We start from the raw sequence: 27,937 nt of genomic DNA on the forward strand, positions 1-27,937 counted from the left end.
TGCAGACTTCACTGCCCACGGCCAGCAGTTCCAAGTCCCACCAGGCTCCACGTTGACTCGGCCTTCCGTCCTTCCGAGATCAGTCAAATGGGGACCCAGATTGTCGCGGGCAACAGGCTGTAAACTGCTTAGAGGGGGGTGTAAAGCACTGTGAAGCGGTATATAAGTCTTTATTGCTGTTTCCAGGGCAGTGGTTCCCAACCTTTTTTTCGCCCGCACCCCTAAAGAAATTTCACTCGAACCTCGCACCCCCTGAAATAAATAACAAATAAAAATGCCAACCTATAGCCAATATCCTATTATTTACCTGGACTTTCTCACCCCCTGGAATATCGTCTCGCCCCCCCAGGTTGGGACCCCCTGTTCTAGGGGAAGCCCTTGGGTGCCAACCGGCTTCTCTCTCTCTCTCCTTCCCTAGGAGAGTTCCGATTACTTGGACCGCGGCCAGAGCAGCAGCAGCTTCAGCCGGAAGGGGCCCAGCACCATCCAGAAGATCAAGGAAGCCCTCAACTTCATGAGGAACCAGCATTTCGAGGCAGGTTTGCTCAGCGGGTGAAGGAGCCGTGTCTGCTGCAGAACCATCCGAATCAAGATGGTTTCTGGGCCCAGCTGCATCTTCCTGGCTGCCCCCTGCCCACCGCCTCCCTCTTGCTCGTGAACGAGACCCCCTCCCAGGCTAAAGAGGGTTCCCCCCCGCCCCCCACCCCAAAGAGACCTCCCGGCTGACCCCCAGCCCACCCTCCCTCCCGTCCGCTAATGAGCCTGTCTTACCTGGGAGCAGGTGCCCTTCATTGCCTTCTACCGGAAGGAGTACGTAGAACCCGAGCTGCACATCAATGATCTCTGGAGGGTCTGGCAGTGGGACGAGAAGGTGAGGACCAGCTTGGGGAGGGGGTGTGTGTGTGTGGGGGGAGCTCTTTCATCAAGAGTTAACCCACCTACCAGGTCGATGGCTCTTTTGGTTGGAGAAGCAGAAGAGCTGGGCCCAGCTGGACTAAGAAGAACGGATTCTGTCTCTCTCTGCTTCTGCTTCCTGGTTTTTTTTTTTTTGTAAATATTTTATTTTAATACAAACAATCCATCTTCCATTTAAATTGTGTCGTCTGGGTACAAATACCTTGTGCAATAACAATGACAGTTTATACATATTCACTGCTTGGTATTAATACTCTACTCTTACTTAATACTAAGATGCATAGTATATCTAATTCTTGTAACATTCCCCATCTTAGCATTTTAATCCTTTTCATTCACATATTTACTATTTTTCGCTAGTCTTCTTTAATTGCTAACTTCCATATTTATTTTCCAGCCATTGATAAAATAACTCCCGTATCATATAACATTCATTTTGTTCCTTTAATTGCTAGCATTAGCCTATTCCAGTGGCGGCTAACCTTTTTGGGCTCCTGCGCCAAAAATTGTGCGTGCGTGCCTGCACCCAAAAGGCAATGCGCGTGACACCCCCTGTACACGCATGCACGATTCCCCCCCTGCTTACCTGCACTGCACATGTGCACACCTCCCAGCTGATTTTCAGCCCATTTGAGGCCTTTCTTGGCCTCCCAGAGGCTTGAGGGAAGCCTCTGCAGCCTTTGTAGGCTGAAAAATGGGCCCGTTTCATCATTTCCAGTATTTCTGGAAATACAGGAAGTCACGAAACGGGCCCATTTTTCGACCTACAAAGGCTTGCAGAGATTTCCCTCAAGCCTCTGGGAGGCCAAGAAAGGCCTCAAACGGGCCGAAAATCAGCTGGGAGGCCCACACCTGCGTAGTGCAGGTAAGTTTGCCTAGGGCTCGCGAGCCGGCACAAATGCATTGCCGGCTGGGGAATTCTGGGAGTTGGAGTCCATCGGTCTTCCAAGGTTGGCCCCCTGCTCTTCTCAGGGAAATGTTGGCCTATCTCAAGGAAGCCTGGTTCAGTGGCCAGAGCCCCAGGATTCAGAAGGCTGTGCCGATGCTCCCGGTGTTGGCGGCTTCCTCTCACGGTTGGGAAGGAAGAGGGAGGGAAGCACGAAGGCGCCAGGCAGACGCGATTCCTCTCCTCTCCTCCCCCAGTGGACCCAGCTGAAGATCCGCAAGCAGAACCTGACCCGCCTCTTTGAGAAGATGCAGGCCTACCAGTACGAGCAGATCTCCGCCGACCCAGACAAGCCCCTGGCGGACGGCATCCGGGCCCTGGACACCACGGATATGGAGAGGTACCCCCCCTCCCTCTCGCCTCTCCCCCTTGGAGGGCGGCCAGGCTCTCCTCCAAGCCTCCCTTTTCCACCCATAAAGGGGGAATCTTTGTAGCTCACGGTTGTTACGTGAGGGGTCCCTGGTGCTCTCTGAGCTGGGTGGTTTTTTTGTAGATGTTTTGTGACCAAACTAGGGAATGTCAGCAGCACTAGAAGAGGAGGGTTGCAGAGAGGAGAAGGGGGGGGGGAGAGGAAGGGGGGGAGGAGGAGAACTGTAGGATCCTTGGTGCTCTCTGAGCTGGGTGGTTTTCTTGCAGATGTTTTGTGACCAAACTAGGGAACATAAGGTTAGAAGAGAGGGGGGTTTGTGAAGAGGAGGAGGGGGAGGAAGGAGAAGAGGAGGAGGAGGAGGACTGTAGAGTCCTTAGTGCCTTTGTTGCAGATGTTTCATCATCCAACTAGGGAATGTCAGCAGTGCTAGAAGGGAATGATGTTTGCAGAGAGGAGGAGGAGGAGGAGGGAGGAGAAAAGGAAGAAAGAGAGGAGGAGGGAGGAGAACTATAGAGTCCTTGGTGCTCTCGGAGCTGGGTGGTTTTCTTGCAAGCATTTCGTGACCCAACCAGGGAACATATTCCATGCTAGAAGAGAGGGGGGTTTGGGGAGAGGGGAAGAGGAGGAAAAGTATTGTGGGGTCCTTGGTGCTCTCTGAGCCTGACGGTTTTCTTGCAAGCATTTCGTGACCCAACTAGCGAGTATCATATCATCTAGGGATGATGTCACCTAGTTTGGGTAGTAAAACCTCTGCAAGAAAACTGCCAATCTGAGATCACCAAGGACACCCCCCCACTTTTCCCCTTCTGGGCACAAAGCTCTCTGCGGACCAGCTCCAGGCAGCCTCCTTTTGGGGTGTCGCCCCCCATTCCCCCCGCGTTTCTCCCTTCTGGAAGATGCTCTCTTCGCAGGCTGAAGGACGTGCAGTCCATGGACGAGCTGAAGGACGTCTACAACCATTTCCTGCTCTACTATGGCGAGACATCCCCAAAATGCAGAACGCCGCCAAAGCCAGCCGCAAGAAACACAAGCGGGTCCGGGAGGACGGCGAGGAGGAGGAAGGTGGGCCGCCGCAGCCTCTTAAGGGGCTTCTAAGGGGCCTTTGAGCCTGGGCCAAGGGCGCCTGCTCCGCCCTCCTGCGCTAGAGGCCCCTGGGGTCAGGCAGATAGAATCCGTGCTGTCCAAAGGGTGGACGGCTGGGAGGGATGGAAGGAACTGTCTTCATCCCATCCCATCAACTGTCCCACCACCCATCAGGCAGGGGAGATATCCTGCGCACCCTGTTCCGGCTGGCAGGGCCCAAGAAGGCGGCCTTCTCTGCCCTTGCCCCCCCCCCCTCTGTGGGATATTCTTCTCCCCCCCTCCGGGCCCCTAAAGGCCTGCATCCAGGTCCCGGCCGATGAGCCCAACCGAAGCAAGCATGACCGAGACGATCCCATCTCTCCCATGTCACGCTTTATTGAGCGCACCGTTTCGGCAGAGGCAAAACCAGGCCGAACTATTTCCCACGCAAACCCACGTAATTAAAGCCTACCGTGTCCCTCCCCCCTATTAGGCCGGGTCGCCTGGCCCGACTGAGTCTCACGACACCGTTAGGAGAAAGTTTTGGCTCTGGCAACCTTACCTGTTGGAAGTGTCCTTGGTTCTCACAAGACGGCCTCCTTGTTCTCCGGAGCCTCCGTTCCACCTCCCCCTTCCATCTCCCCCACCCTGATCGTTGGCAAGCTGAGAAGTGAAAATGGTTGCAGCAGCAAAGGCACGTTTTCAAAGCTTGACAGCCCGGCTCAGCGGCTTTGCTTGGGGGGGGGAGGGGGCAGAAGAGCACAGCTGTGGGGTCGGTTAGTGCTCTGAAAGTCTCCCCCACCCTTCACCTTTTCACTAAGTTTCAGCACTTTTTAATCATTCTTGCCTCTTACTTGAAAGTTAACTTTTATGGTTTTTGTGAGGGAGACGGGTGGTTCCAAAATTAGATAGAAAGACAGACAGACGGATAATAGATGATGCATGGACAGAGCGAGAGAAAGAGAGAGAGAGAGAGGATGATGAATGGATAATACATGAGTGACAGACAGAGAGAGAAAGGATGGATGGATGAGAGAGGGAAGGAGGGAGAGGTCGTCATCCCTCTGCCCTTGGCCTGCCTGGGGCGCTCTCTCCCTTTCCCCTTCCCTTCCCCTCACCCAGGAAGTCTTCCTAGAGTGCTGATCTATTCCATGGCGGAAGGGTCTCTAGTTAGAACCTGACCATCCTGCGATCTCTTTCCAGGCGAGGGAGAGGATGGAGAGGAGGATGAGCAGAAGGGGCCCGAGCTCAAGCAGGCCTCCCGCCGGGACATGTACACGATCTGCCAAACGGCAGGTCTAGGTAAGCCACACACACACCCTCCACCTTCCAGGCTACCAGTGAGTGCAGGTCTTCTCGTCTGATTGCTCCCTTGTGCTCTTGCCACCTTCCTCCCCATCTGCCCCACCCACATAATAGAACAGAATATTCTTTTATTGGCCAAGTGTGATTGGACCCACAAGGAATTTGTCTTGGTGCAAAATCTCAAGGTGTACATAAAAGAAAAGAGACATTCATCAAGAGTCAAGAATCATCAGGTGCAACACTTAATAATAGTCATAGGATACAATAAAAATAGAATAGAAAATAGAATTCTTTTATTGGCCAAGTGTGATTGGACCCACAAGGAATTTGGTGCAAATGCTCTCAGTGTACATAAAAGAAAATATACATTCGTCAAGATTCGAGAATAATCAGGTGCAACACTTAATGATAGTCATAGGATACAATAAAAACAGAATAGAATAGAAAATAGAATTCTTTCTTGGCCAAGTGTGATTGGACCCACAAGGAATTTGTCTTGGTGCAAAAGCTCTCGGTGTACATAAAAGAAAAGAGACATTTGTCAAGAGTCAAGAATCATCAGGAAATAATAGTCACAGGGTACAATAAACAATCAAATCATACTAGGAAACAGTCCATATAAATCATGAGGATACAAGCGACAAAGTTACAGTCATACAGTCACAAACGGGAGGGAATGGGTGATAAGGGGTGATGAGAAGATTAACAGTAATAGTAGTGCAGACTTTGTAACAGTTGAACAGGGTTGAGGGAATTTTTTGTTTAGCAGAGTGATGGCTTTCGGGGGAAAACTGTTCTTGTGTCTAGTTGTTCTGGTGTGCAGTGCTCTTTAGTGTTGTTTTGAGGGCAGGAGTTGAAACAGTTTACGTCTCCGGGATGTGAGGGGTCTGTAGATATTTTCACAGCCCTCTTTTGGGCAGGATACAGGTCCTCGATAAAAGGCAGGTTGGTAGTAATTGTTTTTTCTGCAGTCCTAATTTATTCTCTAGAGTCTGTGCCTGTCTTGTTGGGCTGCAGAACCAAACCAGACAGTGATCAAGGTGCAGAGGACAGACTCGATCTCTGTAGAACTGGATCAGCAGCTCCTTTTGGGCAGTTTGAGCTTCCTGAGTTGGCGCAGGAAAAACATCCTTTGTCCCAGATGGCAGTCCTCAATCCCTTCATCCCAGGGGGCAATCCAGCCAGGGGATCCTGTAGATCAGGGATCCCCAACCTTTTCGACGCCGCGGCCCGGTTCCGGCGAACAGCTGAGCCGCGGCCGGTTCCGGCGTCAGCTGGGCGCCGCCATCTTTTTTGACGAAAATCACTTCTGGTGATGTCACGGAAGTGATTTTCAATCAAAAATGGCGGCGCCAGCGCTTGGTGAGCTTTTCGGGTAGAAATGGCTTTCTACCCGGAAAAGCTCATGGTGCTGGCGCCGCCATCTTTTTGAAGAAAAATTGCTTTTTTACCAAAAAGATGGCGGCGCCCAGCAACCAGCGGCCCGGTAAGGCTTGTTCCCGCCGGTACCGGGTCCGCGGACCGGCGGTTGGGGATCCCTGCTGTAGATTACATATCCAGTCAGCATCTAAAAAGCCGCCTAACACAGGCACCGTATAATTACCACACCCACAGAGCAGCACACACCCTGCTAGAGAGGACTTCCCTGGGAATGGGCTCCAGCAAGAGTCCAAAAGCTCGGAAGACAGAACCTCTGGTCCCAGTCACCGACCCAGATTTGATCCTGCAGTTATGTATTAAACATAGGCTTAACGTTAATACCCGGTGGGTCTCCTGTCTAGATGGCCTAGCCAAGAAGTTTGGGCTGACCCCCGAGCAGTTTGGAGAGAATCTCCGGGACAGCTACCAGCGCCATGAGACCGAGCAGTTTCCCGCAGAACCCCTGGAGCTGGCTAAGGATTATGTCTGCAGGTGAGGGGGTCCTGCTCCCAAGGGGGGGCGGGGAGAGGGGGGGCTCCCTTCCTTTGGTCTCCTTTGGGCAATCTGAAAATCTGACCTCCTCTTCTCCCCCACCAAGCAGCGTCTCTTCCCTCCGTTTTAGGGAGCTTTACGGAAATCTTGAGTTGTTTCTGATGCCTTGGATTTGAACCTTGGCCCGTGGAGGGGAGGGCGTCAGGCCGGTGTGGAGAGCTTTGGCTAGGTACAGGTGGATCGGGTTTCCTTTGCATCTGCGACCGGATCCCCTTTCCAAAAGCAAAACCCGATCACTTGTGCCTTGTTTTTTCCCCCAGTCTATACGATCGCTGAAGGCAGGGGTCTCCAAACTTGACAGCTGTAAGACCTATGGACTTCCATAACTCCCAGAATTCCTCCTTCTCCAGTCACGTTAGCTCAGGAATTCTGGGAGTTGAAGTCCACGAGTCTTAAACTGGCCAAGTTTGAAGACCCTTGACCTAAGGGTTCTTCTGAATTTGGCTTTTGCTTTTATCAAATTCTGTTTCTCAACCGCCACAATGTTAAGAGGGATGGACTTAAACTCCCAGCCAACTGTGCTATAAGACTTCAACTCCCAGAATTCCCCTGCTTTGAGATGGTCGAACTTTAATTCCCAGAATCCCCAAAGCCAGCTGCGCTTTTAGAGGGGTGGGCATCCATTCCCAGAATTCCCCTGCTTTAAGATAGGTGAACTTTAATTCCCAGATTACCCCAGCCAGGATGGTTGTACAATATGCGCACTTCCACTCCCAGAACCACCCCAGCCAGGAAATCCTGGGAGTTGAATTCCACCCCTCTTCAAGTCGTCAGGATTAATAGGCAGGGAATCTAATTCAAAGGTTGCATTTGCTGCCTTTTTTTTTTAACAAGGAAGCCCCTGGGCCCTTAACCTTCTGGGCCACGAATTCCTTCTCTTCGTATTTGTCTTCTGCGAGCGCCGTCCAGTGGTCTGAGAGCAGAAGAGCAGATTGTAGATAAAAAGGCGGGGGGGGGGCTTCCGGTGGAGGGTCCGGTGGCAAATAACTCCCCCCCCCTTTTGCCTCTGACGTTTGCAGCCAGTTCCCCACCCCGGAGGCCGTGCTGGAAGGGGCCTGCTACATGGTGGCCCTGCAGATTGCCCGGGAGCCCCTAGTCCGGCAGGTGCTGCGCCAGACCTTCCAGGAACGGGCCAAGATCAACGTGGCCCCCACCAAGAAGGGCAAGAAGGTACGGCTGCGGAGGGGGAGGCTGGGGGGCCTTCGGTATTCTCTCTCCTGGGGGCTCCCAAAGAGACACCCACCCAAGCCAGCACAGGCTTGGATCTTTATTGGGGGGGCAGGGGTGGCTCCCCCCCAAGACTCAAACTGGGAATGTGAATCTGGAATGCGGAGCCCAAATAAACCTCTGGCTTGCCTAATGGCAGGTACTGCTCGACTTAACAACACTTCATTTAGTGACCGGAGTTACAACGGCAGTGAAAAAAAGTGGCTTATCAGCGTTTTCCATGCTTACGACCGTCGTAGCGTCTGTTGGCAACAGACTCCTCTTTATGATGGTTACAGTGTCCCGGAGGGGGCCACGTGGTCCCCTTTTGCGACCTTCTGGCAAGCAGAGTCCACGCAGAAGCCAGATTTGCTTAACAGCCACGTTCCTCACTGAAGAACTGCAGGGATTCACTTAACAGCCGTGGTAGGAAGAGTGGTAAAACGGGGCCAAATTCACTTAACAAATGTCTTAGTCAGCGACGTAAATTTAGGGCTCGATTGTGGTCATAAGTCGAGGACTTCCTGCTTACGGCCACAGTTGAGCCCACCATTTCCGTTGCTAAGCAAGACAGTGGTGAAATGTGAGTTTTGCCCCATTTTACGACCTTTCTTGCCACTGCTGTTAAGTGAATCCTGCTTGAATTAGTACCACGGACATTAAGTGAACCTGGCTTCCCCGTTGACTTTCCTTGAAGGCTGCCAAAGGGGATCATGTGACCCTGCGGCCGTCGTAAAAATGAGTCAGTTGCCAAGCACACGAATTTTGACCAGGGGGCTGCTCCCAACGGTTGTAAAGAGTGAAAAAGGGTCATAAGCCGCTTTTTAGAGAACCGTTGTAACTGAACAGTCAGTAAGTGAACTGTGGTAGGTAAGGTGAGGACTCCCTTTTTTTAAAAACACACAACATGAATGAATGAAACTTGTGAATCCATTTAAAACGATTTAGGCAGTGGTGTGCTCTCCGGGCGGATCATTTAGTTCCTGGACGTTTTGCTACCAGACCAGGTAACCCTCCATCCGTAGGATGATGTCCTCCTTCCTCTTCCTCTTGCGCTTAGAGAGTGGCGTGTTTAAGCGGTTTACGCCTGTGTCATTTTGAAATCATAGGAAATACAAGTCAGGTTTTAGGTTTTGGCCGTGGTTTGCTCTCCCACCTTGCCATTCAGGGCCCCTTTATTTAAAATGATACCTGAGGCAGGATGTCTGTGGAGGCCTCCCTGGGGACACCTGAGAAGAGGATCGAAGGCCTGGAGACTATAAAAGATAGGAAGAACGGCTGCAGGGTTTGGGCTTGGCTAGTCTGGAGAAAGGAAGGACTGGGGGGTGGGGAGATGAGAGCAGCATTCCAGTATCTCAGGGGCTGCCCCAGAGAAGGGGGGGAGTGGGGGACAGATGGAAACTAAGGAAAGACAGAAGCAACCTGGAATTGAGGAGAAACTTCTGAACAGGGAGGACAATTAACCAGTGGAACAGCTGGCCACCATAAATCGTAGGCTCTCCATCAGTGGAGGCTTTTAAGACGAGTAGACAGTTCCTGAAATACGATAGGTTCTCCTGTTTGAGCAGGGGGCTGGACTAGAAGACCTCCAAGATCCCTTCCAGCTCGTCCTATTCTGAGCAGTCACAAGAACGGCCAAGGCAAGCCTGCAGCCCTGACCAGTGGCCCTGTTGCTGGCTCGGAGGTGCTTTGGGGATACCCTGCATCTGGAACCCACAGCTGGTGGGGAAGGGGGGGCGCAGGGGGTGATAGAGCCCACCCACCCACCCCACCTCGGTGCCGGTGACTCGGAGAGAGCTGCGAGACCTCTCCCTCCCTCCAGGACGTGGACGAGGCCCACTACGCCTATTCCTTCAAGTACCTGAAGAACAAGCCGGTCAAGGAGCTGCGGGACGAGCAGTTCCTGAAGATCTCGCTGGCCAAAGAGGAGAGCCTGCTGACCATCGACATCTCCGTGGACATGAAGGGCGTGGACGGGTGAGTCGGGCAGGCGGGCCGGCCGCGGGGGCCCTCCCGCTGCCCCGCTGGGCCCCGCCGCCCTTCCTCGCCCTGACCCCAGCCCTCCAATCTTGCAGCTACGGCAGCGACCAGAGCTACTTCGAGGAGATCAAGGCCTTCTACTACCGGGACGAGTTCAGCCACCAGGTGCAGGAGTGGAACCGCCAGCGCACCCTGGCCATCGAGCGGGCCCTGCGCCAGTTCCTCTACCCGCAGATGGCCAAGGAGCTCATGAACAAGCTCCTGCTGGAAGCCAAGGAGTGCGTCGTGAAGGTGGGGGGGGGGCGGCAGCGTTTGGGGGGGCAGGAAGCGGGGGCTTGGTATGGCCTGGGGGAGGAAGCCACCCGGAGTCGCTCAAGACAGTGAGCAGGTGGCATATGGATCCTTTAACACAAGCTACCCTCAACGATTGAGCCTCTCTACTGGTAAACGAGGCGTTTATTTAGTTCTGCCCCATTTTACGGCCTGCCTCGCTGCAGCCGTTAAGTGAATCACCACAGTTGTTTAATTAGTAACCCGGTCGTTAAGGGGATCTGGCTCCCCCATTGACTTTGAAGGCCAGAAAGTTGCAACTGGTGTGCGTTTGCGACGGTCGCAGTGCTCAGGGGACACCCCTCCCCCCAAAGTCAACGGGGAAGCCGGATTCGCTTAACGACCAGGTTCCCAACTTGAACAGCTGCAGGGATTCACGTAACCGACAGGAGGAGAAAAGTCGTAAAATGCAGCAAACCTCAAACTGAACGAAGGTCTCCTTTAGCAATGGGAATTCCGGGCCCAGCGATCCTAAGTTGGGGGGGGGGACTCCAACTCCGTTTCATTGAGGACCACATGGGGGTGGTGTTTGACCTTGGGGTGGGGGGTGGGGAGGGGGCTGCCCGTGGCCAGAGTGGCCTGTGGCGGCATCAAGCGCTTTGCCAGCAGAAACGGAGCTCGGCCCCCCTGAGCTCCGTTTTCACCGGCAGAGGGTTGCCGGAGGCTGTCGTGGCTGGAAACACCTCGGCTGGCAGAGACCCCGGGGGCCGCTCTTGGGCTGTTTCCAGGGCGCCCCTGCAGGCCAGATCCGGCCTGGGGGGTCTTGAGTTCGACACCCCATCCTAAGTTGAGGAACACCTGTAAATTAAACTTCCTTAAATGAATTGAAATTGTTACAGTGAATTATGACTTTAAATTACTAAATTAAATTTGATTGAATTAAATTAATCCCTCCCCAACCACCCGCCCCCCCGTTTCTCCGACCAGGCCTGTAGCCGGAAGCTGTACAACTGGCTGAAGGTGGCCCCTTATCGGCCCGACCAGCAAGTGGAGGAAGACGAAGATCTGATGGATGAGAACCAAGGGAAGGGCATCCGGGTGCTGGGCATCGCCTTCTCCTCGGCCAGGTACGAGGGGGCGGGAGGAGCAGGGTGGGTGGGTGGGAGGCCCAGGTTCAGGGTGGCCCCTCGGGCTCTGCCCCGGACTCAGCCAGCTGCCTCTTTTTGCAGGAACCACCCTGTCTTCTGCGCCCTGCTGAACGGGGAAGGCGAGGTCACCGATTTCCTGCGCCTGCCGCATTTCACCAAGCGGAGGAACGCCTGGCGGGAGGAAGAGAGGGAGAAGAAGGTGAGCCCCGGGGAAGTGGGGGGGAGTCGTCTCACTCCCAGGATTCACCTGGTTTGCCACCAGGAAGGAAGCGGAGCTACAGCGCCGCCTGTGTCTTTGTTTTAGAACGGGGGTGTCCAAGTTTGGCCGCTTTATAAAGAGGGGTGGACTCCCACTCCCAGAATCCCCCAGCCAGCAATGCTTTAAGGTGGACGGACTCCCACTCAGCAGGCTGGCTGGGGGATTCTGGGAGTGGGAGTCCACTGCTTTAAAGCTTGCTTGCTGGGGAGCAGCAGCCCTAAAAAAGTGACTTATGACCAATTTTGCCCAGTTACGACGGTTGCGGCCTCCCTGTGAACCGTCACATGAACCAAATGTGGACGCTTGGAAGCTGACCGATATTTAGGATGGTCCTTTTGCCACTTTCGGGCAAGCCAGCTGAAGAGGGGAGCCAGATTCACTTAACAACCCACAGTAGTCACTTAGCCGCTGATTAAGTGATCCACCTAACGACTGTGGCAAGAATGGTCATAAAACGGAGCAAAACTCCCTTAACCCTCTCCCTTAGCAACAGACATGCTGGGCTCTGTTTTGGTCATAAGCCAAGGACTCCATTCAGCTGAACCTTGTGGGAGAAGAACACCTTTTCTGTCTTTTCTGCCCAACTTCCAGCGTGGGGGAGGGTCTCCTTTGGCCATAAGTGGGGGGGCTCTGCTGTTTTGTTTCCCTCCCCTCCTTCCAAGCGTGAGACCCCCTTTCTCTGACGCAGGCTCAGGATATTGAGACCCTGAAGAAGTTCCTGCTCAGCAAGAAACCCCACGTGGTCACCATTGCGGGAGAAAACAGGTAAGCTTCGGACCGACCTGTCGGGGACCCCTCCCAGCAAGGCCCTGAGTTCAGATCCCCCCCCAGGCAGGTTTTAAATTCTCTGCTCGCATAAAAGACCCGCCTTCCCCTTGTTCCACTCCGGGAGAAGCTCGCAGGGATGAACAAGGCCCCTCCTGGGAATGTCTGGAAGGGCCCTTTTCCCACTGGAGGTTTTTGGCCCCTCCGTCCTTAAATTTGCCATTATTTTTCTTTCTATACTTGAGGGAGCAGTGATACAGGAAGTCCTTGACTTATGACCGGTTGCTTATGAGGAAACTAACTTGGGGCTACTTATGACTCAGATTCAAAGTTTGGACAATCTCTGTCTCTTTCTTTTCTCTCTCTCTCTCTCTCTCTCTCCCTCTCTCCCTCCCTCCCTCCCCCCCCTCTCTCCCCCTCTCTCCCCCTCCCTCCCTCCCTCCCTCTCCCCCTCTCTCTCCCTCTCCCAGGGCTCTGACAATCCACCCCCATTCGAATCACAAATCTCTAGCCGCATCTCTCAGAGTTTTTAAAAATCATTTATTAGGAGTGACCATGTCGGTGTGACCTGGGTGCAGCCGACTCTGAGACCCATCATTCATTTCCCCCTTGACCCTGGTCTCCCCCCACCCCACCCCTGGACATATATTCTCCAATGGGACCCACCCATAGACAAGAGTCATCAATCATCCTCTCCAGGAATAATCTTGCGGGCCAACAGCTTCAGCCACTTAGCCATCATCCATGAAGCATTTGAGGAATGCGCTACTTTCCTCACTCCCTTTCTGCTAAAAGACCAGAGAAATATTTTTGAGTTGACACTCTTTCTCTCTCTCCTCTTTCTCTTTTTCTCTCTCTTCTCTTCCTCTTTCTTTCTTTTTCTCTCCTATCTCTCTCTTGTTCTCTCCCCCCTCCCTCCCCCTCTCTCTCTCACACACACACACCACAATCGTGACTGGACTTTGGACACTTGGCAACAGAGCTCCATTTATGACCACGGCTCCTATAGCCACAGGGGAGAATTATTATGACGGGTTTTGCCAAGCACAGTGACGCCTGTCCCGTCGTGAGTTATGAAGGGGGGGAGGTCGAGAGCCAAGGACACCCTGTGCTTATTTTCACTTTGGTTTTCCTTTTTGTTCTTTTTCTACCTGCGTGGCCTGTCTCCAGGCAGCTGTTTTAAAATAGAGGTAGTCCTTGACTTACAACAGTTCATTTAGTGACCGTTCCAAGTTACAACAGCACTGGGGAAAAAGTCAATCACAACCCCTTTTCACACAGTGGCCATTGCAGCATTTCTCCTGGTCGCGTGATCAAAATTCAGACGCTTGGCAACTGATTCATACTTACAGCGGTCGCTGTGGCCCCGGGGGGGGGGGTGTTGTCACGTGATCCCCTTTTGGGACCTTCTGACAACATGGGGAAACCAAGATTCACTTAACAACTGCGGCTGGAAAGGTTGTAAAATGGGGCAAAGCTCACTTGACAAACGTCTCACAGCCCCATAAATTTGGGGCTCCATCATGATCGTAAGTCAAGGACTCCCCATAGAAGCCTTTGATGGCCTAAGGCAGGGGGTCCCCAAACTTGGCAACTTTAAGACTGGTGGACGTCAATTCCCAGAATTCTCCAGCCAGCAGAGCTGGAATCCTGGGAGTTGAAGTCCACCAGTCTTAAAGTCTTGCCAAGTTTGGAGACCTCTGGCTAAAGGTTAGGGCAGCAATTCTAAGCCATGGCTTCATAGGGCAACCCGGCAGGATTTAAGGGAGGGGGTCCTGCTTTCTTTCTTTCTTTGCTGAAGAATTGCTTGCTCCTCCTTTCACCCTCCCCCCTCCCCAAAGAGTGGGGGGGCTCCCCCCCCCCAAAGAGGATCAGGCCGGGCCGCCTAATGGAGCCTCTGCCTAGCTGGGGGTCCTCAGCTCTCCCCCTCCCCTCGCTCCTTCTCCCCAGGGACGCGCAGATGCTGGTGGAAGACGTGAAGCGGATTGTCCACGAACTGGAGCAGGGCCAGCAGCTCTCCTCCATCGGCGTGGAGCTTGTGGACAACGAACTGGCCACGCTTTACATGAACAGCAAGAAGTCAGAGGTAACCCTCTTTTGGGGGAGGGTCTTCAGGCTGTGGAGGGGGACGCTAACTCCCTTTCACGTTCTTTATTCGTCTCGGAGGCATCACAGTTAAAATAAGGCATACCACACAGTCTTAACTTTTAAGATATAAAACACAAGAGTAAAACTGTTAAGCAGATCTTGCCTGGAAACTAGAAACTTTAATTGCTGTTCATTTCTGTTTTAACTGTTTGCACTGCCATGGAGTCCTGATCAGGACACACAGGGCAGGTATGCATAGGTGTTATTGTCTGCACGTCACCACAATTGCGCAGGAGTCACTGGATGTGCGTCCCGCAACAGTTCTTTCCTGACAGGCGGACAAACCCTCAGTGTTTACTGAAATAATAACTATGGGGGCACAGTGGTTAGAATGACTTATTGCAGGCTGACTCTGCCCACAGCCAGGAAGTTTCTGTCTTGGTTGACTCAGGCTTCCGTCCTTCCAAGCTCGCTAAAATGAGGACCCAGATTGTGAGGGGAAAGAGCCAACTCTGTAAAGTGCTTAGAGAGGGCTGTCAAGCCGTGTGAAGCAATATATAAGTCTAAGGGCTATTGCTTGGGAAGGAAGGGAAGGAAGGAAGGAAGGAAGGAAGGAAGGAAGGAAGGAAGGAAGGAAGGAAGGAAGGAAGGAAGGAAAAATGAGAAGGAAGGAAAAATGAGAAGGAAGAAAAGGAAGGAAGGAAGGAAGGGAAGGAAGCAAGGAAGGAAAAATGAGAAGGAAGGGAAGGAAGGAAGGAAGGAAAAATGAAAAATGAGAAGGAAGGAAAGGAAGGAAGGGGTGAAGGAAGGAAAATGGGAAGAAGGAAGGAAGATAAGGAAGGAAAGGAAGAAGGAAGGAAGGGGAAGGAAGGAAAATAAGACGAGAAGGAAGGAAAAGGAAGGAAGGAAGGAAGGAAGGAAAGGAAGAAGGAAGGAAGGGGAAGGAAGGAAAATAAGCGAGAAGGAAGGAAAAGGAAGGAAGGAAAGGAAGAAGGAAGGAAGGGGAAGGAAGGAAAATAAGACGAGAAGGAAGAAAAGGAAGGAAGGAAAAGGAAGAAGGAAGGAAGGGGGAAGGAAGGAAAATAAGACAAGGAAGAAAAGGAAGGAAGGAAAAGGAAGAAGGAAGGAAGGGGAAGGAAGGAAAATAAGACGAGAAGGAAGAAAAGGAAGGAAGGAAAGGAAGGCAACTGGGGTGACACAGTGGTTAGAGTGCTGTATTGCAGGCTAACTGCCTGCAGCCAGCGGTTCAACCCTGACTGGCTCAAGGTTGACTCAGCCTTCCGTCCTTCTGAGGTGGGTAAAATGAGGACCCAGATTGTCGGGGGGCAAAAGGCTGACTCTAAACGGCTTAGAGGGGGCTGTCAAGCACTGTGAAGCGGGATATAAGTCTAAGGGCTAATGCTAAATGCTAATAGTCATCTGTGGATCTGAAAAGGCCCTTTGTGGGGATACACATAGTGTGGCAGGTATTCCACTCCATTGTGGTCGTAAGTTGAGGACTACCCATAAAAGGGGAAATGGGGGAATTCTGGAAACGTGCAGATCCCGGTTGAAAAGTAGCAAATGTTAGGCAGGCTCAAGGAGGAAGGAATGTTTGCCAAAAGAAGGGAAAATATTTGCTTTTGGCACACAGTGATCTCAATTGTGTTACGTGGGTGTGAACTGGGTCAGCCAGCAGAAACATAAAAGTGAAATGAATTCAAGAGGAACAGGAACTTGGCCAAATAAAGTATTGTGTCGCATTGTACAGTATCACATTGTATTCGGTTCTCTATTTTCTGTTCTCTATTTTCTATTCCATTCCATTCAATATTTTCTATTCTATTCCATTCCATTCTTCTAATTCCTATTCTGTTCTGTTCTATTCTGTTTTCTATTTTGTATTCCACTCCATTCTATTTCATTCCATTCTTCTTATTCCTATTCTAATTCTTTTCTGTTCCATATTCCTGTTCTATTCTATTCTATTCTATTCTGTGACAATTTGGTGAACGTGAGAATGTGTTTTAAGGGTAGAAAAGGATGAGGAGGGGCAGGAGGGTGTGCCAATAAACCAGAACCAACTGCAGGTTGACTCTCCTCCTCGCAGACCGAATTCAGGGACTACCCGCCCGTCTTGCGCCAAGCTGTCTCCCTCGCTCGCCGCATCCAGGACCCGCTGGTCGAGTTCGCCCAAGTCTGCAGCCCCGACGAGGATATTCTCTGCCTGAAGCTGCACCCCATGCAGGTAACCCCCCACAGGGAGGCCTTGCCTGGAAGACGAGGGGTTGGAGAGTTTCGTTCGTTTTGTACCCCGCCTCCATTATTTGTACAAACAACTCAAGGGGGAGGACCTATACAACACACACCTTCCTCCTATTTTACCCATAGCAACAACCCTGTGAGGTGGGTGGGGCTGAGAGAGTGAGACTGGCTCAAAGTCACCCAGGTGGCTTTCATGCCTAAGGCAGGACTAGAACTCCCCGTCTCCTAGTGTTTAGCCCAAATTCACCCAGCCGGACTGGGAGGACTAGAACTCCCCGTCTCCTGCTTCCTAGCCCGGTGTCTTAACCACTACACCAAACCAGCTCTTGGCCCTTCCCAGTGGGGAGGCCCTGAGGGTCCAAGGCCAGCCAGGACAAAAGAATCGGGACCGGAGTTGCTGGGTGGGGGAAAATAAACTCCTGTCCCTTCCAGAGCTGGTCTTGAACAGGTAATACCGAGATGCTAAGCGGACTTTGGCTAGAGCCTCACCCTCTCGTGGGGAGGGGGTCTCTCTCAAAGGTGGGGAGGGGTGGGCTTAAGACCTGGAGTCCAGAAGCCTGTTGGCACCACTCAGCCCAAAGCTGGTTGATCCCCTTCCCCTCACCCAGACTGGGCCACCCGGCTCCTGAGGCCTTCCCCCCTCCCCCTCCGCCCCCACGGCTGGAGGGCTGACGTTCCCTTCCCTGTGCCCACCCCCAGGACCACGTGGTGAAGGAAGAGCTGCTGGGCGCCCTCTACTGCGAATTCATCAACCGGGTGAACGAGGTGGGCGTGGACGTCAACCGGGCCATCGCCCACCCACACAGCCAGGCCCTCCTGCAGTACGTCTGCGGCCTGGGAGCCCGCAAGGGCACCCACTTGCTGAAGGTAGGGGCTCTGCTGCGTGCCGGTGGGGGCAACGGGCTGGGGGACCCTGGCATGGGAGGTGGGGGCGACAGAAACCCTCCTTTGAAAGACCTTCCTCCACTTCGCAATCCTCCGTTTTAGTGACCGTTCCAAGTTACAAACAGCCCTGGGGGAAAAAATGACCTAGGACCGTGGCAGCGTTCCAACGATCCCCTGATCAAAATCCAGGCGCTTGGGCAACTGACTCGTATTTATGACAGTCACGGTGTTCCCGGTGTTATGGGATTCCCCTTTTGCGACCTGACAAGCAAAGTCCATGGCGAAGCCCGGTTCACGTAACAATTGCCCTGGTTTGCTGAACAACGGGGGGCGAGGAAAGTCACGACTGAGCCAAAAACGTCTGTCGATTACCAGGAACAGCGAATGGGTTTTTGCTCCGTTTTACCACCATTTCCCACCACCCGTTGTTCAGTGCATCACCACGGTGCAAAGCCGTGTCAATACGTGAAAGTTGCCCAAGGCCCAAATTGGGATCAGGTGGCTGTGTGGCAGCTGCAGGTGCGAGGATTGGTTGGAAGTTACTATTTTCAGGGCCATTGAACCGTCACTAAGTGAATGGCTGTAAGTCAGAGGTCCCCAAACTTGGCAACTTTAAGACTTGTGGACTTCCAGAATTCTGGGAGTTTGAGGTGAGGGGGAAGGAAGGGGACTGTGGGGTCCTTGGGACGCTCTGATCTGAGTTGTTTTCTTGCAGACATTTCATGACCCAACTAGGTAACATCTTCAGTGCTCGAAGGGGTGGGTTTTGCTCTCAGTTTATATTGCCTTGTCAATGAGAATTCTGGGAGTTGAAGTCCACAAGTCTTAAAGTGGCCAAGTTTGGGGGCCTCTGCTGTAAGTTGAGGGTTGCCTTCATGTCTGTTGAAAAGCCGGGGGACAAATTCTGGGTGGGAGTCCAAGGAGGCTGGAGGCTCGGGAGGACCTCTGCCTCCCCCAGACCCTCCTCCTTTAACCCCCCGAGCGGCTCCCTCGCTTCTCCCCGGCCTCCGAGTGACCACCTGCCCCGTCTCCTCTTTCAGATCCTGAAGCAGAACAACACGCGGCTGGAGAACCGGACCCAGCTGGTCACCATGTGCCACATGGGGCCCAAAGTCTTCATCAACTGCGCCGGCTTCATCAAGATCGACACGGCCTCGCTGGGAGACAGGTGGGCGCGGGGGGGGAGCCAGCAAGGCAGCAGCCCTTCTGGCAGGTCCTCGGCTGGGCGCCGCTGCTGCAGCGTCCCAAAGGAAGCCTCCGCGGCTCCGGTTCCTCCATGCCAGGGGTTGCTCTCTCGCCAGGCCTTGGTTGGGTGGTTGGTTGAACTATTTAAATTGGGATGCTGCCCCTTTGGGCAAGGGGGGGGTGTCAATTCATCAAACATTCCTCTGGCTGTTTTAGTAGTTGCCCTAAAAGGAGGGCGGGGGGGGAGGAGGAAATCTGGAAGAGCCGCGCAGCAGTTTGGAAGCGAAAGTACATTCCAACTCTTTATCTTTAAAAGATTGTAACTAAACTACCAGAGCTTTTGCCCCACGAATATATTGAATTGGAGAACGGGAATGATGACACCCAGCCCATGAATGGGCTCAATTGAAGAAACACAAAGAATCTTTGTGTTTTGATAGACAAATCTTTGTGTTTTGGGTGGCATTTTATACACTTAGTGCCGTATTTTGTTAAACGCCGTGTGAAACCAATCAATCTCCCCTGACGCTGCCTGTCTGGGTTCCCAGCACGGATTCTTACATCGAGGTCCTGGATGGCTCCCGGGTCCACCCAGAAACCTACGAGTGGGCGCGGAAGATGGCGGTCGATGCTCTGGAGTACGACGAGTCGGCCGAAGACGCCAATCCCGCTGGGGCCCTCGAGGAGATCCTGGAAAACCCGGAACGGCTGAAGGACCTGGACCTCGACGCCTTTGCGGAGGAGCTGGAGAGACAGGTCCGCAGAACCTCTTCCCCCTCCCTCCTTCCCAGCCCAAGGGAAGGGTCTTTTTCCCAGACGTTCACGGCCCCCCCGCGGCGGGTTGGAGTAGATGACCTACAAGGTCCCTTCCAACTCTGTTCATCTGTAATCTGTGTCCTTTTCAGGGCTATGGCGACAAGCACATCACCCTGTACGACATCCGAGCGGAGCTGAGCTGCCGCTACAAGGACCTCAGGAGCCCCTATCGCTCCCCCAATTCTGAGGAGGTCTTCAACATGTTGACCAAGGAGACCCCCGAAACCTTCTACATCGGTAGGTGCACCCAATGCTTGTCACCTGGAGTGTAACCAGGCTTCTGGGGACCTGAGACCAGGGTTGCTCAACATTGGCCACTTGAAGATGGGGTTGGACTTCAACTCCCAGAATCCCCAGCCAGCTATGCTGGCTGGGGGATTCTGGGAGTTGAAGTCCACCCATCTTCAAGTGGCCAGCGTTGAGAAACAGCTGCCTTAGACCTTCAGGTGACTTCAGGGTAGTGAGCAGGTATGTGGGTACAGGTAGTCTTTGACTTATAACCAGAGATGGGATGCAAATATTTTTACTACCGGTTCTGTGGGCGTGGCGAGGTGGCGTGGCCATGTGACTGGGTGAGTGTGGCTTTTTTTGTGCAACCCACCCCACAATCCACCCCTCTGATGTTGTTACCTAGTCGGGTAATAAAACGTCTTCCAGCAAACCACCAAGTTCAGGGAGCGCCTCGGCCCTGCCTCCCTCAGCCCCATCCCTCAGGTGTCTCCCTCCCTCCCTCAGGTGTCTGCCTCGTTCCTCTCTCAGTCGCTCTCTCGCTCCTCCACCAGCCCAGGAAGAAACTGCTTCAAAGAAGCCGGGGGGGTGGTGGCTTTTCCTGTCGCCGCAGCTCCTCCGAAGCGCCCGTTTACCCCCATCCGCACCCGCCCGCCCGCAGTTCAATCCACAGTGCTCCGTTCTGCCTGCCTGCCTGCCTTCTTCGTTTCGGAGCAGCTTCGGCTGATAAAAAGAGGCGAATAGTTATTATTCTCAGCGAAGCTGCTCCCAAACAACCAGACAGGCAGGAACGGGCACTGTGGATTGAAGCGCGCGGGTGGGTGGGGTGGGGTGAGCGGGCGCTCGGAGAAGCTGCGGCGACAGGAAAAGCACCACCCCCGGCTTCTTTGAAGCAGTTTCTTTCTGGGCTGGTGGAGCAGCGGAGAGCGACTGAGAGAGGAACGAGCGGGAGGAAACCAAGCCGCTGAGCCAGAGAGCAGGACAGGCTTCGGTTGCTTCCTCCCTCCCCTTCTTTCATTTGTGTCCTTGATCCCGATCCCAGCAGGATTCACCAAGGCGAAGAAAGCCGCCATTTTTTTTATTTATTTTTCTTTGCGGCCCGGTACAGAGTGCTCCACGGACCGGTACCGGTCCGCGGCCCGGTGGTTGAGGACCCCTGCCTTAAGGAGTGACTGGACGGGGGAGAACGCAATCAGCAATGTCACCCATGCACGATAAGGATTGACTGGGCGGGGAGGGGAGGGGAGGGGCCGGCGGAGAGGGACGGGGCCAGCCAGGGCCACAATTTGCCGGTTCTCCGAACTGCGCAGAATCATAACAGCCAGTTCTACAGAACCGGTCTGAACCAATACAATCCAACCCCTGCTTATTATAACCATTCATTTAACGTCTTCAAGAGGCAATGGGACTTTTTTTGGTTTTTTTCTTTTGAGGACGTTTCGCTTCTCATCCAAGAAACTTCTTAAGCTCCGACTGGAGGGAGGGGAAGGGAAGGATTTATCCTCCTTGCAGACAAAGCTGGTCATTTGCATCCTTTTAAGGAGCCGTTGAGGCCACCTGGGGGCTTCAGCTGTGTCTTCAGGGTCACCTGAGTAGTGAAAATGGATGTGGAGCCGCCTCGGAACGGCTGGAAGTTGTTGAAACTGTTGCCAACAGACCCAAGGAGGCTCCACACACCCATTTGCACGACTCCAAGTGGCCTCAAGGACCCTCCCAAAGGATGCAAATGACCAGCTGTCCGCAAGGAGGATCAATCCTTCCCTTCAGTCCCACCATCCACAGTCGGAGCGGAAGAAGCTTCTGGGATGGAGAAGCGAAACATCTTCAAGGAAAAAAACAAAAAAGTCAGGAAAAAAAAAGCACCTTTGGGACAAGCAGGACTGGGAATCTCCACAGACAATTCATTTAATGACCGTTCAGAATTGACGATGGGACTGAGCATAGTGACTTACAACGTTTCTCACACTTATGACCGCTGCACTATCCCCATGGTCAAAATTCGGCCAGTCGGCCACTGACTCGCGTTTATGACAGGTCGCAGCATCCCGGGGTGTGTGTGTGTGTGTGTCACGTGATCCCCTTTTGCGACCTTCTGACAAGCCCAAGTCAACGGGGATGCCGGATTTGCTTAATGACCCTGTTAATAACATTTAAAAATGCAATGATTCTCTTAACAACGGCGGCAAGGGAGGTCGTAAAACGGGGCAAAACTCACAGGACTGACTGCCTCGCTTAGCCGAGGAAATGTGGGGCAGGGCCCCCCAAAGGCAGGACCCTGGTGGCCCCCAGCCCGGCCCCGGCAGGAGCGAGGAGGGTCTCCCCAGCTCCCCCTTGCCCTGAGAGGGGTGGGCTCTGCGAAGCCCCTGCTTGCCTTGACCCGAGGCCCCCCCTGAAGGCTCCTCCTGTCCGCAGGTAAACTGATCATCTGCAACGTGACGGGAATCGCCCATCGACGCCCGCAAGGAGAGAGCTACGACCAGGCCATCCGGAACGACGAGACGGGGCTCTGGCAGTGCCCCTTCTGCCAGCAGGACAACTTCCCCGAGCTGAGCGAGGTAACCCCCAGCCCTGCCCCCCAACACACGCAGTTCTTTTTGGGGGAGGGGGGCTAGGGGGGGCTGTCCTTCCTTCCTCAGCTGCCTGAAAGCTTCTGAAGCCGTCCTGAGCCCCGTCACACCTATTGGGATTAATCGAGTTGGACGGGACCTTGGAGGTCTTCTAGTCCAACCCCCTGCTCAAGCAGGAGACCCTCTACTATTTCAGACGGGCGGCTGGAAAACCTCCAGTGATGCAGCATCCGCAACTTCTAGAGAGAAGCTGTTCCACCGCTTAATTGATCTAACTGCCAGGAAAATCTTCCTCCGTTCCAAGTTGGATCTTCCTCTGGCTTCGGTTCCTAGAATTCCCCAGCCAGAAGGCTTTGAGATGGGTAGAATCCTAGGATTGGAAGGGACCTTGGAGGTCTTCTAGTCCAACCTCCAGGAGACCCTACCCTGTTCTAGACAAGTGGCCGCCCAGCCTCTTCTTAAAAACCTCCAGCGATGAACCCACCCACAACCTCTGGAGGCAACTTCCGTTCCACGGATTAATTGTTCCTCCTTAATTCTAGGTTGGGTCTCTCCTTGTTTAGTTTCATTCCGTTGCTTCTTGTTCTGCCTTCAGGGGCTTTGGAGAGTCGGTTTTTGGGGGCAGCCCCTCAGGTACTAGAATGCTGCTGTCATGCCCCCCTCCCCCCCCCCAAGTCCCTCTCTTCATTAAACTAGCCATGTCCAATTCCTGCAACTGTTCTTCATATATTTTAGCCTCCAGCCCCCTAATCATCTTTGTGGCTCTTCTCTGCACTATTTCCAGGTTCTCACCATCTTTTGAAATGGTGTTACGAGTTTATTGCAGAAATCAAATCCAGAAAGCACACCGGTGACTTGATTCAGCAGGATTTATTAACTTCTTTATATACATAATAACATATTAAGTAAAGTTTACAATACCAATAGTAGCTTCTTCCAACCGGTAGAAAGTTACAGGCAAAACACAAGCAGAGAAGCAAAGTAGTTTCACTTCGGTTCAGTGGGCAAGCAAGCAAGTTTCGGTTTCTTCAGAGTTGAGAGCAGGGAGCTAAGCCACGCCCAGACTCCTTTTAAGTTTTGAAGTCAGCTCCCATTGGCTGGCCTTGTTGACCATGTCTCTGCCAGTCCACGAACACACTGGCAAAAGGGGGAGGGTTTCTCTGGGTCCCTCTTGCCCCCCTCCGGAAGGGGCTGCGTTCTTGGAGACCAACTCACGGAGGTCGCACCAGGACTCTTGGGGTCGCTTAAGCACACCAGGCTAAGGCAACACTTCTCCTCTGTCCAGGTGTGGAACCATTTTGACAGCGGCTCCTGCCCTGGTCAGGCCATTGGGGTGAAAACCCGTCTGGACAACGGCGTCACCGGTTTCATCCCCACCAAATTCCTCAGCGACAAAGTGGTCAAACGGCCGGAGGAAAGAGTCAAGGTATGTTCATGGGCAGTTCAGCCCAGGCGGCTCTGGTCAACGGCTGGTCAGGATGCCCGGGGCCTCTCCCTGGCCCCAGACCCTCCCGCCAAGCAGGGAGCTGGCACTGTTTGACCGCCACACCTGTCCCCTCTTCCCAGCGTGCTTCCACTCTGCCCTTTGGCCAGACGGCGGGAGGCTGGCCAAAACAATCAGCGGGCAGTGACCGGCCATTTGTTTCAAAGGGCTTTGCTTTCTGGCTGGGAACGGATCTCCAGCGTGGAGGACGGGAAAGCCAAACACCCCCCTCTCGACTGGGGAGGGGTGGGGACGTCCCATTTTCCCAGCCGGGTGTTTGTGCAGCTTCTTGGCCGGCGATTGGAGCCTTGGAGGGTGGGGTGGGAGGGAGCGGGACGTGGAGCAACGGGCAGCCTCAAACCCTGCAGGGCCAGAGACCCCCTGGAAAGGCCCCACAGCTGGTGCCCGGGCCGTGTTGGGCAAAGCCTTGGCTTCCCCCGCTGCTTCAGCAGGAGCCGAGACCCCGGAGGGGACCAAGGTCCTTTCTCTCTCTCGGGCTTCAAAAAGGTGTAAAGTTAGCCTAGTTTTGAATCTTATCTGCTTCTGAAGCAGAAGCCACGCGTGACTTTACAGGAGGGACCTTGGAGGTCTTCTAGTCCAACCCCCTGCTCAAGCAGGGGCCCCCAAACTTGGCCACTTTAAGACTTGTGGACTTCAACTCCCAGAATTCTTGAAGTTCACAAGTCTTAAAGTTGCCACGGTTGGAGGCCTCTGCTCTACCATTCCAGACTGGTGGCTGTCAGCCTCTTCTTGAAAACCTCCAGTGATGGATCACCCGCAACTTCTGGAGGGAATCCCTTCCACTGATTAAGTCCGAGCCTGTTTCTCTCCTTCCACCCCTGCCAAACCTCTGGCATCGAGGCACAGCCCTGGGTTTGAGAGTGGCCTGTTCTCTATCCTGTCCCCCGCAAACACTGACCTTTGTCCTGAGCGCAGCAGCTTTGATGTAGACGTGAAGTTCAAAGAAGAGGGGAGGGTTGCGTTCGGCCACGTTGAGGCTGCTCCAGAGGCTCCGTCTCCGCTGCCCCCTCAGCCGCTAGGAACCGGGAGGGCAAACCTATGGCACCCAGAGCCGTTTCTGCCGGCCCGCCAGCTGTCGCCTGGAACTGATCCACCGCGCATGGACGCACACACAACCCCCTGCCAGCCAGCGGATTGTTGGGTATCTGCCACACGTGCGCAGGACGAGACGCGTGTGTGCACATGCGCTGGGGAGGCAGGGGCGTCGTGTGTGCATTGCACTATGGGTGCAGATGTGCCTGTGGATGACGAAAAGGCTAGCCATCCCTGTGATGGAACCATCCACCCGACAAGGAGAGAGACCCCCACGCAGTGGTTCCCGGCAGGCCCACCCCTTGCAGACTGTCCACAGGGGGACTTGGATGAAACCGTCAGGGCTACGAAAGCATCCAGCAGGACACGGAGGGCTCTGCTCCCCCCCACAGCGTCACAGAGGAGAGTGACCAGTGCGTTTTCTGACCCGGAAGGGCCCCGAGGACCCTCCCTTCCCTGAGGTGTTTTGGATGGACCAGCCCATTGGTCCCTAGAAGGGGAGAGTTGGCGGGCCAGGACCCCAACCAATCCACCCCCATTCGAATCAAGAGTCCCTAGCCGCATCTCGGAGAAAAGGCAATTGATTTATTTAGAAGTGGCCATGTCGGCGTTGGCTGGATGCAGCCAATACTAAATCACACCGTTCGTTTCCCCCTTGACCCTGGTCTTCCCCCCACCGCCTGGATGTGGCTTCTCCAATGGGTCACATCCGTCTGCAAGAGGCATCCATCACGCTGTCCAATAACCTTCTTCCCCTCCCAGCCGCCCACGCGCTTGTCGCCTCTTTTATCAGCTGATCCTCAGAGGAACCGGTTTGGCCGACCAGGTGGTTGCTGTTTTTACTACCAGTTCAGCCAAACCAGGAGTGATTTTCACCACTAGTTTGCCCGAACTGGACCAAACCAGTAGCATACCATCACTGGTTCATTCAACCGGCGGGACAACTGATTCAGCGCGCATACGCAGTGTTTTAAAAAGCCCATTTTCAGCTCTAATACTTACCTTCTACTGCAGCCCCTGTGAGTAAAACAGCAAGACAACTCGGCCGTGTGAATCAGCCGTGCTCCAACCTTGGCCACGTTTAAGACTTGTGGACCTGAACCCCCAGAATCCCTTGGCCAGCAAAGGAACTCTGGGAGTTGAAGTCCACAAGTCTTAAAAGTGGCCAAGGTTGGAGACCCCTGCTCTAAAAAACGAAATAAAACACAGGAAAGAGCAGGGGCCAAATGATCACCGGAACTACTGGTTCGCTCGAACCGGTCTGACCCGGTTGAATCCCAGCCCTGGACAAGCACCACCTTCCCTGCATGACGGTGGTGACATCAGTCGCCCTTGCCTCCTCCTCCTCCTCCTCCTCCCTCCACACACCCGGGGGGGACGGACCTCTTGGTCCATCATGAATCCCTCCCTCCCTCCCTCGGCAGGTGGGGATGACCGTCCATTGCAGGATCATGAAGATCGACATTGAGAAGTTCAGCGCCGACCTGACCTGCAGAACGTCGGACCTCATGGACAGGAGCAATGAGTGGAAGCTGCCCAAGGACGCCCACTACGACTTTGCAAATGAGGCCTCTGACCACAAGCAGGATGAAGAGCTGAAGAGGAAGCAGCAACGGACCAGTGAGTCCGGGGTGGGGGGTAGGGGGGCTGGCCCTCCACAACCTGGGGGGAGGAGGGAGGGAGGGCAGGTGGACCTCCCGCCGGGGAGCAGATGCCAATGGCGGCCTGGCCTCTCTTCTCCCCGCAGCGTACATCAAGCGGGTGATCGCCCACCCCTCCTTCCACAACATCAACTTCAAGCAGGCCGAGAAGATGATGGAGACCATGGACCAAGGCGACGTCATCATCCGGCCCAGCAGCAAAGGAGAGAATCACCTGACAGTCACCTGGAAGGTCTGCGACAACATCTACCAGCACGTGGACGTGCGGGAGGAGGGCAAGGAGAACGCCTTCAGCCTGGGCTCCACCCTCTGGATCAACACCGAAGTGAGTGGGGCTGAGCCCGCCTGGGGGAGGGTGGAGGGGTTGTCAGGTCCCCAGAGATAAGATAGAATAGAATCACAGAGTTGGAAGGGACCCTGGAGGTCTTCTAGTCCAACCCCCTGCTTAGGTAGGAAACCCTACACCCCTTCCGACAAACGGTTGTCCAATCTCTTCTTAAAAACTTCCAGCGTTGCAGCATTCACAGCTTCTGAAGGCAAGTTGTTCCTCTGATGAATTGTCCTCGCTGTCAGGAAATTCCTCCTTAGTTCTAAGCTGTTTCTCTCCTTGGTTACTTTTCATCTGTTGCTCCTTGTCCTGCTGCCCTCGGGCGCTTTGGAGAACCAGCTGATCCCCCTCCCCACCTCTTCTTTGTGGCAGCCCCTCCAATATGGGAAGACGGCGACCGTATCACCCCCGGTCCTCCTTTCCATAAGACAGGAGGCATCCTTCAGTCTCAAGGGACAGTCGTATCGTCCTCTGAAAAGAGGTCCCAAAACAGCATCCGGGGTGGCTAAAAAGGCCAACCTGAGGGTGGCAAATCCCTCCCACCCTGAGGACAGATACAGTCTCCACCCTGTCCAGCCCCCACCCCCCCCCGGATTTCGCTGGTTCCGGGACTTCATCAGAACAGACGTACCCAATGCCAGCTCCGTTCTTTATAGGTTTCATCCCTCTCAGGACGCTGCCATTCTGATGGGAGTGGGACCCAATGACATTTCATGACCTCTTCCTAGTTCTGGACTTTCCTTTGATGTTACCTCCCTTGGAACGAGGGGGGGGGGAGGGATGAGCCTGGGGCCACACCGGTCTTGTCTCCGATCACCTGCCAACCACTTCTTAACGCCTTCTTAGCTCGAAGTTCCCACCTCACACCTGGGGATTGGCTCGCTTCGGACTGGACGCAGGGGAGGGGTATCTCTAAGTGTTGTACCTGATGATTCTGGACTCTTCACAAATGGATCTTTTATGTGCACTGAGAGCATTTGCACCAAAGACAAATTCCTTGTGTGTCCAATCACACTTGGCCAATAAAAGAATTCTATTTTCTATTATTCTATTCTATTCTAATTCTATTCTATTCTAATTTCTATTCTATTTTGTTCTGTTCTGTTCTATCCTATCCTATCCTATCCTATGACTATTATTAAGTGTTGCACCTGATGATTCTTGACTCTTGATGAATGTCTCTTTTCTTTTATGTGCACTGA

At 53.6% G+C, this 27,937-nt stretch overlaps 1 protein-coding gene across 1 annotated transcript in view; it reads left to right on the forward strand.

Moving 5' to 3' along the window:
• Nucleotides 1-27,937, forward strand: part of SUPT6H (SPT6 homolog, histone chaperone and transcription elongation factor) — a 55,059-nt gene that overhangs the window by 15,613 nt on the left and 11,509 nt on the right. The window contains 23 exon segments of the mRNA XM_087952836.1: nt 419-535; nt 782-871; nt 2,059-2,201; nt 3,143-3,207; nt 3,210-3,293; nt 4,497-4,595; nt 6,380-6,509; nt 7,589-7,739; nt 9,598-9,752; nt 9,851-10,046; nt 11,013-11,152; nt 11,255-11,372; nt 12,121-12,197; nt 14,148-14,283; nt 16,375-16,512; nt 17,229-17,396; nt 18,455-18,582; nt 19,148-19,355; nt 19,505-19,652; nt 22,056-22,198; nt 23,496-23,636; nt 26,171-26,366; nt 26,494-26,732. Coding sequence (XP_087808962.1) covers nt 419-535; nt 782-871; nt 2,059-2,201; nt 3,143-3,207; nt 3,210-3,293; nt 4,497-4,595; nt 6,380-6,509; nt 7,589-7,739; nt 9,598-9,752; nt 9,851-10,046; nt 11,013-11,152; nt 11,255-11,372; nt 12,121-12,197; nt 14,148-14,283; nt 16,375-16,512; nt 17,229-17,396; nt 18,455-18,582; nt 19,148-19,355; nt 19,505-19,652; nt 22,056-22,198; nt 23,496-23,636; nt 26,171-26,366; nt 26,494-26,732 — 3,210 coding nt within the window.

The sequence above is a fragment of the Notechis scutatus genome, chromosome 1 (genome assembly GCF_049901735.1).
Source record: "Notechis scutatus isolate UNSWTSFEM ecotype Mainland chromosome 1, rNotScu1.2, whole genome shotgun sequence".
Classification (NCBI taxonomy): domain Eukaryota; kingdom Metazoa; phylum Chordata; class Lepidosauria; order Squamata; family Elapidae; genus Notechis; species Notechis scutatus.